General features: G+C 49.8%; 8 protein-coding genes across 11 annotated transcripts; 5 read left to right on the forward strand and 3 right to left on the reverse strand.

The window, feature by feature from the left end:
• Positions 1-3,286: 3,286 nt before the first annotated feature.
• On the reverse strand, positions 3,287-4,764 carry PPTG_04662 (hypothetical protein; the record flags this gene model as incomplete). The annotated part of the gene is made up of 1 exon (XM_008896920.1): positions 3,287-4,764. The coding sequence occupies exon 1, from the start codon at positions 4,142-4,144 to the stop codon at positions 3,287-3,289; it is 858 nt and encodes a 285-aa protein (XP_008895168.1). The 5' UTR covers positions 4,145-4,764.
• A 1,526-nt stretch (positions 4,765-6,290) lies between these two features.
• On the forward strand, positions 6,291-7,388 carry PPTG_04663 (hypothetical protein; the record flags this gene model as incomplete). The annotated part of the gene is made up of 2 exons (XM_008896921.1): positions 6,291-6,521; positions 6,560-7,388. 2 exons carry the CDS (start codon positions 6,291-6,293, stop codon positions 7,292-7,294), a joined length of 966 nt encoding a protein of 321 aa, XP_008895169.1. The 3' UTR covers positions 7,295-7,388.
• Positions 7,389-7,618: 230 nt separating this feature from the next.
• PPTG_04664 (hypothetical protein) lies at positions 7,619-8,400 on the forward strand. Its single transcript, XM_008896922.1, has one exon. It carries the CDS (start codon positions 7,646-7,648, stop codon positions 8,258-8,260), a length of 615 nt encoding a protein of 204 aa, XP_008895170.1. The 5' UTR covers positions 7,619-7,645; the 3' UTR covers positions 8,261-8,400.
• A 113-nt stretch (positions 8,401-8,513) lies between these two features.
• On the forward strand, positions 8,514-9,054 carry PPTG_04665 (glutaredoxin). Its single transcript, XM_008896923.1, has one exon. It carries the CDS (start codon positions 8,633-8,635, stop codon positions 8,945-8,947), a length of 315 nt encoding a protein of 104 aa, XP_008895171.1. The 5' UTR covers positions 8,514-8,632; the 3' UTR covers positions 8,948-9,054.
• A 92-nt stretch (positions 9,055-9,146) lies between these two features.
• PPTG_04666 (hypothetical protein) lies at positions 9,147-10,799 on the forward strand. Of its 4 annotated transcripts, XM_008896926.1 has the most exons (7): positions 9,147-9,365; positions 9,431-9,558; positions 9,631-9,780; positions 9,851-10,071; positions 10,153-10,264; positions 10,361-10,446; positions 10,512-10,799. In XM_008896926.1, exons 1-7 carry the CDS (start codon positions 9,219-9,221, stop codon positions 10,649-10,651), a joined length of 984 nt encoding a protein of 327 aa, XP_008895174.1. In that variant the 5' UTR covers positions 9,147-9,218; the 3' UTR covers positions 10,652-10,799. The 4 variants fall into 4 exon arrangements, with proteins under 4 accessions (XP_008895174.1, XP_008895172.1, XP_008895173.1 ...); XM_008896924.1 differs by having other exon boundaries at positions 9,431-9,780; XM_008896925.1 differs by having other exon boundaries at positions 10,361-10,799.
• Positions 10,691-12,218, reverse strand: PPTG_04667 (hypothetical protein). Its single transcript, XM_008896928.1, has one exon. The coding sequence runs from the start codon at positions 12,099-12,101 to the stop codon at positions 10,803-10,805; it is 1,299 nt and encodes a 432-aa protein (XP_008895176.1). The 5' UTR covers positions 12,102-12,218; the 3' UTR covers positions 10,691-10,802.
• Positions 12,219-13,339: 1,121 nt separating this feature from the next.
• PPTG_04668 (hypothetical protein) lies at positions 13,340-15,241 on the forward strand. The gene has a single exon (XM_008896929.1). The coding sequence runs from the start codon at positions 13,405-13,407 to the stop codon at positions 14,779-14,781; it is 1,377 nt and encodes a 458-aa protein (XP_008895177.1). The 5' UTR covers positions 13,340-13,404; the 3' UTR covers positions 14,782-15,241.
• PPTG_04669 (hypothetical protein) lies at positions 15,087-17,331 on the reverse strand. The gene has a single exon (XM_008896930.1). It carries the CDS (start codon positions 17,274-17,276, stop codon positions 15,258-15,260), a length of 2,019 nt encoding a protein of 672 aa, XP_008895178.1. The 5' UTR covers positions 17,277-17,331; the 3' UTR covers positions 15,087-15,257.
• Positions 17,332-17,429: the final 98 nt, after the last annotated feature.

The following is a 17,429-nucleotide window of genomic DNA, read 5'->3' on the forward strand; positions in this document are numbered from 1 at the left end:
AGCGAAGTCACACCGCTCACCGTTTAACTCTAATGGAGTTGTTAAACGCGCCACCTCTCCCTTGTCAAAAGTGCATTCAGATATCTGTGGTCCACTACCTGTGTCTAGCCTTACCGGTTGTCGCTACTTCTTGATCTTCATTGATGACTTCTCTCGATTCATGTTCACCTATCCAGTTAAGCAACTTTATGAGTGCTACGAAGATTTCAGGAAGAAAGCCCTGAACATTTTTAGGCAAGACATCTCTGTCATTGAATACACATTCAGCGTTGAAGAAGATGTGACTCAGAGCAATTTTGAAGTTCAGAGACTTCAAGCAGATAATGCGAAATAATACGAGAAGCTCGGTCGCATCATCTTTAAGAAGTATGGGACTCACGCTCAATTTACCAATGCATATACTCCTCAGCAAAACGGAGTTGCTGAACGACGCATGCGCACCATCATGGAGCGTGATCGAGCCCTTCTACTTGACGGCAAACTACCCAAGCAGTTGTGGGCAGAGTGTGTCTGTCACATGACCACTCTGATCAACATGACACCCAGCTCCAAGACGGACGGCCGAACCCCGTACGAGCTCTGGTACAACCGCACTCCATCCATGCAGTACATCGAAGTTTTCGGATGTAGCGGATATGTCCACATAACGGAGCAATATCGAGACAAACTTGATGCTCGAGCCCGTTTGTGCATGTACCTTGGTGTACCCGACCACAAGAAAGGATATCGATTGATGGACATCAATACGCATGCCATTGTATACAGCCGCGATGTAGTCTTTAATGAGGACGAATTCCCCCCTCTCACTGGCCTGACGATTACACCAGTGTCAACACAGAACACGAGCACTCAGCTACCTGAACCTACAACTGCTAGTGCATCTGAGCCTGAGCCTGAACCTGAGCCTGAATCTGAACCTGTGTCAGTACCAGCCCCAATATCGTCATCTACCTCAGGACCTGCAATGACCACTGCACCAGGCACAGGGAACAAACGTGTACTGCCCTCATTGAGGAAGGCTATTGATCGAACAGTCATGCATCACTCGTTTCGGTCGGAGACGGACTCTAATCCTCCGCAACCTTCAGCTCCTAAGCGACCCCGCCTTACTGCGGAAGCTACCGACCCATCCCTCACCTCAGAGGAATATACCGTCGTAACCCTCAACTCTGAGGAAGACATCCGTGAACAGGAGCAACGTCAGCATTTACTGTACATCTTACTTAGCTATTCGGTATGTGTCAGAGCCCACTACGTACCGGGAGGCTATGAAGTCTTCCCACGCTAATCAGTGGCATAAAGCAGCTAAATCGGAATACAAGTCCCTCATGGACAATAACACTTAAGTGTTGGTAACCCCTCCAAATGGACGGAAGGTCCTAACTAGCCGATGGGTCTTTGTAGTGAAGTATACCGGCACAGGCGAAATCGACCGCTATAAAGCGCGTCTAGTGACCAAAGGATTCCTACAGAAATATGGCATCGACTACAATGAGATTTTCTCTCCTGTCATCAGGATGGAAGTACTCAGACTACTGCTTACTGTACCAGCTCTTCTTGACCTTGAAGTCCAACAAATGGATGTGAAGACAGCATTTCTCGACGGCTATCTTGAAGAAGAAATATACATGGCTCAACCGGAAGGATTCCAAATCCCGGACAAGAAACATCTTGTATGCAAACTCCTGAAGAGTCTTTACGGGTTGAAGCAAGCTCCCCGAGTCTGGTACCAAACTCTGTCTGCCTTCCTTAAAAGTCTTGGATTCTTAAAACTGATCAAAGATCGTTGTGTTTTCCGACGTACGGTTTCCGGAAACACATGCTACATTGCTGTGTACGTCGACGATCTATTGATCATAGCACCCACGCCAGCTCTCGTACAGGAGCTTTAATCCGCCCTGAAGAAGAGATTCTCCATGACCGATTTAGGGAGGTGAAGTACTTACTCGGCTGGTCCATTCAGCGTGACCGTAAGAACCGAACGATATTTATCCACCAGCACAAGTACGCTGCGAAGGTCCTTGACCGCTTCAGCGACTACATCCCTTATCCAATTGCAACACCAGCAGACCGGAACGTTAAACTCTCCGAGAACAGCCAGCCTAGCAGTGAGTCAGAGAAAGATGCGATGAAAAACATTCCGTATCGCCAAGCCGTAGGCAGTGTCATGTACTTAATGGTAGGCACTAGACCCGACATGGCATTCTACATGCGTGAAGTCAGTCAATTCCTATCTAATCCGGGAATAGAGCACTGGAAAGCAGTCATTCGCGGACTCAAGTATCTGTCAGGAACCAAAGACTATGGTCTTCTTCTGGGAGGCTCGTCCGACATCACACGTGAGAACCTCGCTGATAATCTGACAGCTTACAGTGACTCGGACTATGCCAACTGCCCTGACACAAGACGTTCTGTCGGCGGTTACGTTACTATGGTAGCGCGCAGTCCAATCTCATGGCTTTCACGAAAACACCACACTGTGGTTCTCTCTACAACAGAGGCAGAATATATCGCCCTGTGTCACTGCATGCAAGAGATGATATTCCTCAAACTCCTCCTAGAAGAACTCGGTTTTGCCACTACTCAGGCCAATACTATTTACGAGGACAATCAGAGCTGTACTAAAATTTGCTACAACCCCGAACTACACGGACGATCAAAGCACATTCACGTCAGATATTGCTTTGTGCAAGAAAAAGTAGAGCGACACGAATTCACCGTCACTTATTGCAATACAAAAGAGATGATAGCTGACATCTTCACGAAAGCTTTAGATAAGTATCAGTTCAGAGAACTAAGGGCCAAGCTCAGGTTAAAACCCCTGAAAGCTGGATTCGGCCACTATATGTAGAGTTACTACGATAATATAACTGCATGAAGCGTGTCTACCAATCGCGTTCTTTTTAGTTTTTTTTTCCCACTGGGTTTTATCTTTTTGTTCGCACAAGGTTTTCCCTCGTTGAGGTTTTCCTGGTCAAGTACCGAATTATCTAGACACATGAGTTCATAAACAAATCACCATGCATAAGGCATTTATTTGCTGGGAAAATTCATTATCGGTTAGGCAAACCCGCGGGAATCCTACCGACTCCTATCGTCTACTTAAAGACCTTGAACGGACGAAAAAATGCATAGAAGTTGATCCAGCGCTTCGCGGACGAGATCGGTTTACCTTCCTTTAAGTCGTAGATGAGGTGCTTGGTTCCTTGAACAGTCAGCACTGCTGCATGACCGATGTGGCGGTGATTGTAGGCTCCGACAATGTAGATACCGTCGTCAACCGGTATTACCTCCAAAACCTGAGCACCACGCCGTCCTGGAATCGCATGGTTGTGGTGGCAATCTGGTTGTAGGCGAAGTCGCGACCAGCATCTCGAAGTCGACCCAGAAAGCGAAGTACAACCTTCCATCTTGCACCCTGCCTGAGGTCACGTCCGTAGAGAATGAGTTCATCGTCGACAAACTGGTCGATATCCTGCTGCGTGACGATATCTGGCCTTCCTGCTAGTTCTGAGGCTCGCCTCAAAGCGTTAAACACGCATAAACAGTCTTCGTCTGCTCCAATCAATCCCATGCCGACGTCATCTTCTCTCCAGAAGGTCTCAAACAGTGGCACCTCCGAGGCCTTCCAGCTGTCGACGAGGTCCATCTCTCCTTCGAAACCGTCCTCCATAAGTTTAGCTCTTGGTTCCCATGAGCGCATATAAAGCTTTTTGCAGGATCTGTCAGGATGGACCCAAAGCACCTGGTACTCTACTCTCATTGGCCCGTCGCGACGATAATTGAGGTATGCCACCTGCCAAACCTCAACGGTGGTGACCAACTTGCTGTCAAGAGTGATGTCCCGACCAGTATAGTATTCTCCTGATATCGGATAATATAACTGGTTGGTCGCAGTAGTCGTACAGTCGGTCACATTGGACGCAGAGTCGGTTGCAGTAACCACACTGTCAGTTGTAGCAGACGATTCATCGATTGTATCGTCGTTGACCGTATCACTGGTGACTTGGTCAATTACGGTCATGGCACGGTGCAATGCGCAACTCGCATATCGAGTTTGCGACTCAGTGTTGTTAAACGTACAAATTCTACACACCCATGTCTCGTACACACAGTCTGTCGTTCGTTTGGTATCACTAGACATCTGATCGGTGACAGTAGTCCGTTTGGTATTACTAGTCGGTTGGTTGGTGGCTGATTTTCGGTCGGTACCGCTAGACAAACGATCGGTGGTAGTAGACCAGTCGGTGGCACTATTTGGATGGTCAGTGGCCTCCCTCGTCTCGGCTACAACCTGTAGAGCCTCCAGCGGCGTCTTCACGGCCTCTGTTGAAGCTTTCTTTGCTGTACAAGCCTCAAACCCAACTTCTGTATGAGCTGCATACTCTGGTACAGTGGTAACGGCCAGGCCGAGCACCGATCGGACTTCCCGAGTCGTAGTGAGCACCTCCCAGGTGTCACTGGCTTCTGAAGCACCTCTGTCAGTAGCTACCACGTCCCCTGAAGCCTCCGAGGCTGTGGGCGCTGCGCCTGAGTCAGGAGGGACGTCCGCTGAGCGAGCGGCGGCTCGAGCCTTCTTCGTAGCCCGCAACTTCGCTGCTGAAACATTCTTTCTCCTCCGCTTCTGCCTAGCAACAGCAGCAGTAATTGTTCTTATCGGGCACAGTCTCGGAGTTCCTCCCCTGTGGGCGTGTCGCTCGTTGTCCTTCTTCCCTTGCGGGCAAGTTGGAGCAGCAACCGTGCGGCTTCCCTGGGGGGCGTTTCCAAGACTGAATGGAAATTTTCATTCAAAATTTAACCTCCTATATCACATACACTAGTCATATGTGATAAAGATGTTAGGAGACAGGGAGGCTGTTGAAGTTGCCTCCAAACATGATGATTACTCTCAGTTAAAACCTCTCAGAACTATTATATGTAGATCTAACAGGTCCTTTCTAACTTGCTACAGCCTATTGTCGCTATACTTATAGTGAGCACCAGTCCACTAATGATTGGTTTGTAGCTAGATGACGCCTTAACTTTAATCAGCCTCACTTCGTCTTTTGACGACAAGCTAAAACAACTACTTCTCTTCTTCTATCTCTCTTCTCTACCGACTCAACTCATCTTAGGGTACAACCCAGGCGGTGGTGGCACCTCTGCATTGGCATGAGACGTGGCCGAGGGTGGTGAGGAAGCCGAGTCTTTGCCCGCAGCAGGGTTGTTCGTGTTAATCCGAGGTTGCTGGTGCGGGCGAATGTTTGTAAGGTGTCTTCGACTGGGTGCTTTCATACCCATGAATTAGTAGGATCTTGGCGGGGTGCGAACTTAAGATGCGAACTTAGTCGAAATCCCGAATTTATTAGCCTTGAATTCGGTCGATCAGAGTGATTACTCTAATTCCGAAACTGTCACGTAACTTGTCTGGAAACACGAATTGAGTCTTCCAACTGAGGTCGATGAAGGTCAAGTGTGTAGTTGTAGGCGAAATGAAGACTGATTGAGTTTAAGTTAAAGAAAATGAAGTGGAAGAGCTACTAACCGTTACCTAGAGGTGCTTCTGAAGGAAGCGTGCTGGTCCGTTGCCAACGGACGTGAGATGGAGCTTGTTGGTCCAATTAATGACAGATGTGGTCTCGCATACGTTACAGTTTAAGCACTGTTTTTTTTTTGCAATACCGGAGTGCTTTGTCGAGGCCTACTTATTGTTTTTTTTACTGAATATATATTTGTTGGTTCTTCCTTTCCAATTTTTTTTAGTGAGCTATCTACATGCGCCAGTTAAAATAGACGATGACTCGACATTAGTATGCTATCTCTACGAAGCATGAACCTTCGGTCAGTCGGAGTTGAGTGTATGTAAGTAATCTGAGGGCACTACATGTACCTTACGTCCATGACGATAACAAAGCTTTAGTCGCACAAAATCCAGAGATGTTTCGAGCGAAGCGCGGCTTTGTCAACAGGAATTATTTACAAGGTTTGAGAAACTTGAGTAATTTTGGGTCCTTGAGTATAAAAAATTCTACAGTAGTTTTGCTCGCCTTCTAAATCTCTGGAAAATATAGAATTAAGCAGAACTTATTTTATTTTATTATTACTTTCGGACCAAAACAAAAGTTCATCAACATACGTTAGGGTGATGCGGCAGTGCCAGATTGCCCCATCAACAAGGTCTATTATGCTCCAGTAGCTTATATTAACAGACGTGTGCAATTTTGAACTTTGCACTCAATCTAACCACCACCATTCAAGCAGTGGCGTTTCCCAACAACTTCAACGCATACCAGTTCGAGAGCTATGGCCCGATGGACAAGACCCTTTCGATCCACTCTGACGTGCCACAGATGCCAATTGGTTCCAACCAAGTGCGCATCAAGATGCACAGTGCTTCCGTGAATCCCATCGACTACATGATCTTGGAATCCGCTGGAGAGGCATTTCTGAAGCGATCTCCATCGGCGGACAAGCCATTTACAATCGGCATGGATGGCGCTGGAGAGGTTGTGGAGGCTGGTAGCGATGTTCAAAACCTGAAGGTGGGCGATGCTGTCTACACGATGCTGCCATTCACAAGCTTCGGAACGCTCGCCGAGTATGCGAGGAATTTGTTGCGAGGAAACCGAGCAACCTAAACGTCGACAAGGCAGCGGCCGTGCTTCTCGTAGCGCAGACCGCCTACCAGGGTATGTTTGAGCGCGCCAAACTGCAGAAGGACGAGACTGTGCTTATCTTTGGAGGCAGCAGCTTCGTTGGTATGTACGCTGCGCAGTTTGCGCACGCCATCGGTGCCCGTGTGATTACTACAGCCAGCGCCGGCAACGCTGATTCCTTAAAATCTCTTAATGCCAACCAGGTCATTGACTACAGGACGGAGAAGTGGCAAGACGTGGTGGAGCCACACTCTGTTGACGCTGTCTACAACTGCGGCATGGAGAACGCTGCATGGAACGAAGGTGCTCAGAATGTGCTGAAGAAGAACACTGGCCGCTTCGTCACGATCCTTCCGATGGACCAGCCCGTGAAGGAATCTGAGTTTGGGGTAAAGCTAGTTGGCCACGTTCACGTGGAACCCTCGGCTGAAACGCTGCGCGAAATCACCACGTGCATTGAGAGCGGTAAGGTGAAGTCTATCATCGACATGGTCTATCCGTTCGAGAAAAGTGCTAGGAGCTTATGCGAAACTCAAATCTCGTCATGCTCTGGGCAAATTGGTGATCAGAGTCCTCCGGCGTTAACAGAGGGACTGCATAGTTGGCTTACTGCAACTGAGACCTATTGTCTGCAGCTTGCAGTGCATCCGATCGGGTAGTGATGCTGCCTATTGACTATAGTTTGTACCCGCAGCGCAGTGGTCGGGTAGTGATACGGAAGTAATAGCAGACGCCCACTGTTTTTTCGACCAATGTATTGTCACCTTTTGACCTGGAACTTGCAACATTTATAAAGTTTGCGGGTATTGTATGCTTTTTTTTAAGTGGTGAATTGTTAAAACAATCCACTAGCATTACATATTACCGTTTAAAAAGTGGTTAAATTTCGTCTGAATGCCATCCAACGGTTGGAAACTGCCCAATTATGTCGGGTCTATGCAACAACGTTCTGATGATTACCCAATTTATCAGAATCAGATATTGTTCTGTTAGTAGTTCAGTGTACAACAATGCTCCGATCTCGCACATTCGCCGCCCGTATCGCCCGCAATGGACTAGCGCGCATGATCTCCATGGGGGAGGGCATCTCTGGAGCCCCAGTCTGCGTACTAGCCATTCTGGAGCAGCATAAGGCCTTTCTCAGCAGCCTGGATGATGCCGTGTATACCTTCCACAGCCCACTTGTCGAGGGCTCAGTCGGGCAACACACGCGGCACTCGCTAAATCACCTACGCAAGCCACTTGAGCTTCTAGCTGCCCGCCAGCAAGGAAGCGACGAAGATATGGTGCGTTACGACATCCGCGATCGCCATACGCCCGTGGAGAAGGACCGTCATGCGGCTATCCAGCAGATCGAGCAGTTAGAGAAAACGCTACGCGCCATTCCGCAGAGAGACTTGGCCCGCCCAGTGCACGCCGCCTTCATGCTCTCTGCGGACGGCCACGAGTTCGACTTTGAGTCCACATTCAGTCGAGAGCTGGCCTTCGCCGTGCACCACTGCATCCACCACAACGCGCTGTCCAAGGTGCTGCTGCGCCATCACTTCCCAGAGCTAAGAGTCCCGGACGGATTCGGCATGGCGCCATCCACGGCCAACTTTAATTTAGCACACTCGCACGAGTAAGTGCCACCAACACCTCGACTATAACAAGTATATTTTGCCAAGCACGTATCATGAAGTTTGTAGCGAATTGGTAGCGCTTTGTGCAAATAACTCATCGACAGGATCTTTGAGGAGTAAATGTCACTCACGTTGCTTCCATATACAGGTGAGAGGAAGGCTTCCTCTCGATCTTTTAGAATTGGTCATCGCTTTTGGTGATGCAATCAAATGCGACATTTTATTTTGTCCAATCTCATGCCTACGAGGGGTTTTGCGGTGCGCTGATTGGCTGACTGGTCGGTTTGGAATCCAAACTTTGGATCAATCCGCTCGACCCCATTCAGTTTTAGATTAGCATCCAAGCCAATAAGTAAGCGATAACAGTAGTCCAAGATGGTGAGCGCCAAGGAAACCGTGGAAGCCAAGATCTCGTCGACGCCTGTGGTGGTGTACAGCAAGAGCTACTGCCCGTACTGCGCCAAGACCAAGACGCTGCTGACGCAGCTGGGCGCCAAATACGACGTCGTGGAGCTGGACCAGATCAACGGTGGCAGCGAACAGCAGGACGCCCTGGAGCAGATTACGGGTCAGAGCACCGTGCCCAACGTGTTTGTGGGCGGCAAGTCTATCGGCGGCAACTCGGACGTGCAGAAGCTGCACAAGGCCGGCAACCTCGAGTCCCTGCTCGAGCAGAACGGCGCCCTGTGAACGGCAAAGATGTAGCTACCAGGAAAGATGTCAACGCCTTCGCTCTTCTTTAGCGTAGGTGTTGGAAAGTAACAAACGACAAAGTATTACCTCTCTTTCATCCTACATTGTGCATGTGCTTCATACGTTTCTTTATACATTGACTCGAGTGCTTTCTTCCGTCTCCATGCTCGTCAACAAGGCTTTTGTGTTCCTATGACGTACTTCACCTCTCAAAACCGATTGATCTAAATGGCTGAGCCATTTTCCAATTGACATCGGAACGATAACCATGTTCCGCAGTGCGAAGCCCAAGAAGAACAAGCGCCGACGCGTGGCCGAGGGAGAAGACGAGCAGCACACGAGCGGGCCTAATGCCGGTGAGGATGTGCCTGTGGTACCCGTGGCCTCCGACCGTCGCGCAATCAACACCTTCTCTGTAAGACGATCACAGCAACCACACTCGCTTCCTTCACTAACTGTTACGTTTTACTGCTAACGCAGACTGGCGGTGTGAAGAAGGCCAAAAATGTGGTGCAGACACAACTAATCGAGTCGGAACGCGAGATTGTGCCGCAGCAATACGCAGGCGACGCCACCTACGAGACTCAAATTGATACAGAGAAAGATCGGTACGTCGTGATATCTCCCAACCGTGCCTGTGTATCTGTCATTACTATGTTGTGTGCTGCTTTTTGCTGTAGTGATGCGCGTGCTGTGATGGAGAGGAGCATTAAGGCGAACCAGGACGGGAGTGCCGACGCGGATAGTGGAAAGGTGTACCGCGGCCAAGCTGCCTACAAGAGCTATATCACCAAGAAGGAATCCCAGATCGGCATGAACAAATACACAGGGTACGTCTCGCAATGAGGTAGTAAAGAGTTGTTTACATTAGTCTAACCCGTGAATATTTACTTTTTGCAGTACGCAAGGCCCCATTCGAGCGCAGACCTGGGCACGCGCGATCTCGCGGTTCGACTACCAGCCTGATGTCTGCAAGGATTACAAGGAAACAGGATTCTGCGGCTACGGTGATAGCTGTAAGTTTCTACACGACCGCGGGGACTACAAAAGTGGATGGCAGATCGAGAAGGAGTACGCGGAGAAGGAAAAGAAGCGACAGAAGCGGCTTCAAGAAGGAAGAGGTGCGTGCATATTACAGCTGTGCCTGCATGTATGAGGTCCTTGGGTTTAATATGAAGCCACGCTCTTTATAATCTGGTTAGACCCTGATGAAGAGAGCGAGGACGAAGATAAAGCTGCGACTAAGAAGAAAGAAAACGAGCAGTTTGCATGTACAATCTGTCGTGGACCCTTCCGGAACGCTGTTGAGACAATGTACGTTTATGCAAGGCCATCGAGGACGTACATGAGCGGATAGAATGTGCATTCAGTTGTGCTCAAATTTCAGTCTAACACTTTATGTGCTTGCAGTTGCGGTCACTTCTTTTGCGAATCGTGTGCGCTGAAGAACTTTAAGAAAACGTCGCGATGCTTTAACTGCAAGAAGCAGACCAATGGTACGTAGGGAGGGAGCGACGCGATGCATGAGCGGTAACCTCACTCATTGCGTAATGAAACATAGGCGTCTTCAATGCAGCTGAAAAGCTACGAGCAAAAGAGCGGGAACAGCGTGAAAATGACAAGCTTACTGATGCAGAGTCCACTGTAGACGCATCAGATAGTGCAGGAGGAGGGTGGACGAAGGTTGTAGAATCATCGTAACGTTAGAAGCGGTGTACAGCTCCGCAAGCTCACTTACAGAAGTTGATTAAGAGCCATTCATTACCTTGATAGCTCAACTTTCTACCACCACTTTAGAGTTCTCACCTCAATAAATACTTTACCAGCCTCTCTTCCTAACATTTATCCTAACTTAATAGCCCCCTTCGGCCTCCAAGATCGTCTTGGCGTATGGGTGGAATGCGATCCACCCGACAAGAAACGGGTTCATTAACTCCATGATGCCGTTGTTCCAGACCGTGTACGTCGTGCGGTTCCACGGAGGCGCCATGGCTGTCTCGTGGATCAGAGTCATGAACGAGCGTCCCAATTGGGACAGCGCCGCTGCTCCGAGCAGAGCAACAACATTCCACGTACTCGTATCCGTGGCGAACAACCACGTCATCCACACCGTCATTCCAACAGCGGCAAATATTACAGATATGACAAAGTCTGCTGCCCCGTAGAGCCTCGGGAAGGTGTATCTCCAGCGACGGAAACAGCGAGACAGCCACTCCGTCGTCACCAAGTCAAACAGGTAGTGACCCAATTCTGCGCACGCTATTGTAACGAAGAAGGCTGCCAATTCACCAGGGAGATTGTTAGCGAGTGGATGCTCCACAAAATCCACGACTTCCATCATAATAACCGTCACGTGAAGCAGCGCGACGGTATCCAGCGTCACCATGAGGAAGCACTCTAATAGTTTCTTGGACGCGATAATACGTGAGATGACGATGATGACCCAGCCCGCGAGTGCCACGAACAGGTAGTCCAGGATCGCCATCTGTGTCTCTGATCCAGTATAGTGTGCGATCATGGTGTTCATGGCCGTCACAGTGAGCGCACCCTGGTGAACCAGAATGGCGACGCCGTCACTTGGTGTCGGAGCGAAGCATGCAGACAGCACGCCAGCGAAGCAGCCTACCGCGGCACACACAAGTACCGTGTCTTCCGTATACAACGCAATGATGCTGCCTACCGCACCGACGGTAGACGCCATTACAAGCGCCGCTGTAACTGTCGCGCCTCGTACGTTTTTCATGCATCTGTCTGTGAATTTGGTCACCGCGTACGCCTTGGGCTCCATTCTGCAGCGTAGGGCGCACTCATATTCGCTTGGATCAGGTCGCGGTCTCTCAGGGTCTGTGCTTCCGAATACAGCAGCCACGGACGCCTCCAGCGGAGCCAGGAACCGTTGCCGGATGCGGTAGTGCCACCAGCTCTTCTCGAGCAAGGCGACGGCCAGACAGCCTTGCAGCAGATAGACGGAGTTGCGTGAATGACCTTCATGGATAGAGTAGAAGATAAACGAGACCAGCAGCGCGGCCGCCGCGAGGGTGGCACAGAGAACGAAGAGTCTACTGCTGGTCGAGGTCGTCTTGCTCGGAGGTGACGGCTCCTGCGGGCGTCGGGAGTGCGAGCTATAGCTGATGGTGTCCAAAGGATCCATGCACCGCCACTCGGACTGGGCGGCGAGCTTCGTACTGAGCTTGCCGCCCCCACGCTGCGAGGGAGGGGAGAAACAGCGATGATGAACGCGGCCGAAGCTCCCGCGTCGAGGTGGCAAGACAAACAATGGGGAGCGACCATAGCATTTTAATCTCGAGCCTGGCTCTGTCCCACCTCGATTAAAATTGAATAGGGGTAGGTCCGTCGTATTTTTTTTCTTAAATCGAAAACTTCCTGATTGGTTTAAAATGCGGACTATTTTTTTGGTTGTTTGAGAATTTCTTTTTAACATTTCTGCTTACAAAACTAAATTCCACGTATTGTTTGCACGACGTCGCGGTGACATCAAGACAAAGTTACATCGTCGCTCTGAAGGAATAGAGTTATATCGCTCTTCACCTTGTCCTACCGCATTGGTATTTTTTTTTTTCAAGATTCGTTATGGCCTGTCTGAATCCCGTGCACAGCCGAACGGAAGATTGAGATACTGATACTATTGTATATATATCCTGGAGCTTTTCGATCATTCACACCGTACTAACAGAAGCTAAAATGAAGTTGAACGGTAACTACTGTAATTACAACTCCTTATAAAGTCTAGACAGTAAAATAAACATGCAGTTGCACGAAATGGACCCCCTTGCTGTCAGGAATTGGGTCTCAAATCGATTTGGAGTGGTACAACAATGTGAAAAAGCTTCGCATAGGGAAAGGGCTTATGGTACGCTGACGCTGGATATACAAACGCCTATGACGTTGTATGACGTTCTTCGAGCTGCAAGGTGCAACAACAACAATCTGTCTGCTTTGCACTGCAGCACCGCTACTTGCTTCAACACGTCGCGCAAACTTCGCGAATTCGCGCACCTTGGTGGATGGCCGTCAAGCTAAGCGAGTTTTTCTTGAAGGAAAAGCAAGGTTGGTGGTTATACTAATAACGTGGTGAGAGTCGGAAGACTGAACGTATTGCACCACCGAATCGGTGGAAAGCAAGAACCTCACGCTGCAGCAGGTGGTCTTCGACGTACAGTTAACATGTAAACGAGCACTCAAACGCAGTGTTTATCGTCATATCTGCCCAAAACTGCTCGTTTTCTTTGGCGCTAAGTGGAACAAGCCAGTAAGATCCCTCTCGCTTCTGAGACTTTTTTTTACCAATAGAATCGACGAAACGTGACATCCACTGGCCTGTGGTTGGCTAAAACTCAAACCGACCCCTATGTACAAAAAAAAACAAAAGAAACGAAAAGCAGAGACCCCCTCCATACGGAGCCCCAGTCGTTCATTAATCCGCTCTAGTCACAATGGAGCTGCAGGAGCGGCCGCCGCCGTGTCATGCTGTGTGCACGTCACACACACTCGCGACGCTCTTCTCGGTGACAACGTACGTAATACTTCCCGCCGTAGTCGTGACGCTCGTGGAGGTGGGGGACGCCTACCTTCTCCTCTTCCTGGGACAGCTGCTGTTAGCCGTCGGTGCTGTCGAGTGGAGTTGGCTGGCCTTCCGCATCCGTCAGCGGCTTCTGTTAGCCGTAAATCTCCACGAGGATGCATCTACAACGACAGAATCGATCGCATTCGTAGTAACACAAGACACAGGAGAACAGACACAACAGACAGAAGACGAAGAGGCCAGGAGACTGCGCGCACTGGAGGACCAGCCGTTGAGGAGACAGGATCCCAGAGAGAACTACACGCGTATGCTGAGCGAAGCCATGCGCGCCAGGAGCTTCGCTATCGCGCCACTAGCGGACAGGATATGTAGCGGACGCTGGTACCTCGCCGCCTTTTTCTTGGCTACTCTAGGCGCCGTTATTAGCGTCCTTCTGGCCTACGCAGTGGAAAGCACGGTATTTGACAGCAACAACCCTGCTTCGGGTTGGAGAATGATGGTCGGCGCGTCCGTGGAAGCCGCGTTCGTGTCTATCTTCTGCAGTTCATTGGCACCTTCAGGGGCGGACGCCGTCGTGCTTGTCGTGTACCAGGCCTGCGTTCTTGTGGCTAGTATGAACGCATACTTAAAGTTACAGGTAGATGTCATCGCCTCCGACGCTCAGGTGGACCCGCTGTTCATTATTTTGGCCGGCGCTATCATCATCATCGTGTTCCGTGTCGTGACGAGCAAAGTCGTCATGCAGAGCCTGTTGCTGGTGCTGTGTGACGTGCTTGGTCTTGTGTGTATTGTGTCGCCGCTCATCGCCTTTGCGGACCTGATTGACCAGACAATGAACCAGTCGTTTAGGAATCAACTGGCGCTTTTCGTGCTCGTGGTATTAGCTGCAGACGTGGGGGATTGTCTCGCCAAGGAGTTGCAGCTGCATTGGCCACGGGTTTTCAAGTGGTGTCGGCACCCGGTGCTCAAGTCTGAAGCTACTACGAAAGATGTGGAAGCGCTGGCGATTTCGTTGATGTGTGGTGCTATTATCATTGCGGCTGTCCGTTTGGGCTCTGGTGGATCAGATTTCAACGCCGTGGAAGTGGTTGTGTTGTTCTGTGCCATCGCATTGGGACAGTGGTGTAGACTGTGGATGGCACATGTTCGACAAATGGCTAAAGTGTCTACCTCCGCGTTTTATTTTCCAGAGGGAAGCCGAACGTGCGGTGTGCTTGATCGAATGGCGGTTTTTCTTGTGGCTATCATTGTCTACTACCCGTACATCAAGCAAAAGTACTTTGCATAGGATTGGTGACGGGTGAAACGTTTAGTTGATAGCTCAATTAGAGGCGGCGATCGACAGTGCAAGCTCGTGGACCAGTGGCATTCCGGTTGTGGAAATTGTTATTCTTGCCACAAACCACTATTAGCGTCATTTATTTATTTATTGGGGCGATGTGAGCAAGAAAAACGGTGCCAGCCCCGCGTTCAAGGCAAGACATTATTCACGACGAGTAATTTGCAACACGTTCAAAGATAGACAGAGCAAAAGAGGGCTAGACGGGAGATTGAACGTTACATGTAATACTCGGCTTGTGGACAGCAACGAATGATGGATCTGAGGTAGTTTTAAATGCAAAAATGTTGTGATAAGTGTGCTCGAATTCGAAAATGCACGACGTTAAATACTTGCTTCGGAAATCCACACTGGGGTAAATTACTACGCAAACAAATAAAAGGCTTACTAACGTTATTACGAGTAAAAAGTTGAGAATTTGGCTGCTACAGCAGAGCATTCTTAACTAGAGACCGAATCCTATAGCTGGACCTCACAAGACCATCATAGACACCCTCACGTTCGCCCTCGAGTGCCATCTTTGCAGCGTATTCAGCTGCCATTTTGCTGGAAAGCTCGCCCATCTCTGCGTACCTGGAGCGTTGACTTCCGCTGGACTCTCCAAGAGAATCCATTCGCTTCTCCAGCACTGAGATAACTTTGTCTTTTGCAGATATTTGGCTTGAAATCTGGGACCATTTTTCGTGGAAAGGTTGCTCGTCAAGAGGTGACAATCCTCTTTCAGTCTGGTTAAGCAAAGCTCTTTTGAACTCATCGAGTTGAGGTTTCCACTCGCGAGCAATGAGAGCTGCCACAGTAATTTCACGTTTACTCTTCTCGGTGCTGATGGACACCCGCAGTTCATCAACTTGTCTGCGGAAATCCGGATTGCAGCCCACTAGAAACTGAGCGTGGCCAGTGGATTCTTCAATCACCTTTTCGTTCGTTAAGATTTGGTCGTTCATGTGGGTGTAAGCATCCAGCAAACTTTCCTTATCGGAGCCAAGCAAGTCAGTCGCAGTTAAACTTTGCTGGTCATCGGTATGTGAACGTTCTTCAGGACTAGCCGCAATACTGGAAGGTTTCGCCTGGGAGAGATTGGAGAGATTAGCGACAGTATCAACAGTCTTCTCGGACAAGAGCGAATGGGTTACGGCGGATTGGGCCGGGGAGTCAGACACCACCAGCGTATTGGTCACAGAACCAGAAACAGTAGTACTGTCACTTCCAGCAGATTCTTTCTGACGTAACATCACCACCTCGTCCTCAAGCTGTTGAATCCGATTCATAAGTTTCCTGGCCCACCGACGAACACACGGCGGGCAACTGCAACCTCCTGCGAGTAGATCACCACCGTGATCCGTATTCGAGCGATGCACAAAGCTTCCTTCGGTTGTCACCGTTTTCTGAGGAGGTTCTGGGTTCGCAGGTGCAGGAATACTAGGTTCAGTGGCCAACCTTGATACGTCGGAGGGAGAATCACCGGTAGCTGGTTCAACTTCTTGAGGCAATTCTTCCTGCACGCGTTGCTTCTTCGCTCCAGAATTTGGAGACTCCACATTGTCACCGTCTTGCGATGGCGCATCCGATGGATGTCGTTTAAGATCAGGTTTTGGCACAGTGTCCTCCACTTTGTGGTTTAAACTAGAGTGGTTAAAGGACGATGGAGGGTCTCCAAGTTCATCCAGTCGTCCACGTTTCTTGAGATATGCCTTGCGGGCCTGGTACCTGGCCTTCGCTTTCCGCTCTGCTTCTTTTTTCATGTCTTCAGTGTTCATCATCAGCGGTGTAGAAGGAGATGTAGTAGCTGGTGGAGTCGACGGCGCCGACAAGTCCTGGTCACACGGTTTCACTCTGTTCATGTGAATGCGAAGACTCTGCGGACTTGAGAACGTTTTGCCACATTTGACACACGTTCTCGAAGCCGCCGGTCGCCGACGTTGCGTAGTGACAGGAACCGGTTTTTCCTGATCGCACGGTCTGATACGGTTAAGGTGGCCCCGCAATCCCTGCCAGCTCGCGAAGGTTTTGCCGCACTTAAAGCACGTCTTGGACTCAAATCGGCCCTCTCTCGGCAACGTTGCCGGCCTCGGTTCATTGCAAGGATACACATTGGCCAGGTGGGTGCGAAGACTCGTGTTGGACGAGAAACCTTTGCCGCATTTCGGACATAGCACCTCGCCGGTGTTCCCCCCTTTGTCGGGGTTTAGCTCCTGGCTGTCTTCGCTCGGCTGCGAGGGAGGGGACTCGGAAACGATCTCCTCGTTCTGAATGGAGGCAGTCTGTTTGTTGACGTTTTGGTTCTCTTGGTGTTGGGTGTGCGGTTTGGGAGGCGCAGGCTGCTCACTTAGCCGCTCATTGCGCTGTAGCATGCCCAGTACACGGCGCACGGGGAAGAGTTCTTGCAGGGGCCGCTGTGCAGCCACGAGACCCGGAGGATTCGAATCCGCCTCCTCAGTTGCCATCGATACTCGATGCACTTTCGGGAGACTCGGACGATTTGCGTATCAGCGAACAAACTGAAACGATTTTTTGCAAAAGAATTTGTTTACCGTAATGATGGCAGCAAATTGGTTTTTCATTCCTTACAAACATCAAGTGAAATGAAAAAGGAATTC

Source organism: Phytophthora parasitica (assembly GCF_000247585.1).
Source record: "Phytophthora parasitica INRA-310 unplaced genomic scaffold supercont2.5, whole genome shotgun sequence".
NCBI classification, from domain to species: Eukaryota; Oomycota; class Peronosporomycetes; order Peronosporales; family Peronosporaceae; genus Phytophthora; species Phytophthora nicotianae.

Bases quoted from the DNA above. Each gene is read 5' to 3' on its own strand.
- PPTG_04666 (XM_008896924.1), top strand. From the start codon at position 9,219: ATGTTCCGCAGTGCGAAGCCCAAGAAGAACAAGCGCCGACGCGTGGCC. The intron at 10,072-10,152 runs GTGCGTGCATAT...TAATCTGGTTAG, and splicing joins GCGGCTTCAAGAAGGAAGAG to ACCCTGATGAAGAGAGCGAG. The intron at 10,265-10,360 runs GTACGTTTATGC...ATGTGCTTGCAG, and splicing joins CGGAACGCTGTTGAGACAAT to TTGCGGTCACTTCTTTTGCG.
- PPTG_04665 (XM_008896923.1), top strand. From the start codon at position 8,633: ATGGTGAGCGCCAAGGAAACCGTGGAAGCCAAGATCTCGTCGACGCCT.
- PPTG_04667 (XM_008896928.1), bottom strand. From the start codon at position 12,101: ATGGATCCTTTGGACACCATCAGCTATAGCTCGCACTCCCGACGCCCG.
- PPTG_04669 (XM_008896930.1), bottom strand. From the start codon at position 17,276: ATGGCAACTGAGGAGGCGGATTCGAATCCTCCGGGTCTCGTGGCTGCA.
- PPTG_04664 (XM_008896922.1), top strand. From the start codon at position 7,646: ATGCTCCGATCTCGCACATTCGCCGCCCGTATCGCCCGCAATGGACTA.
- PPTG_04668 (XM_008896929.1), top strand. From the start codon at position 13,405: ATGGAGCTGCAGGAGCGGCCGCCGCCGTGTCATGCTGTGTGCACGTCA.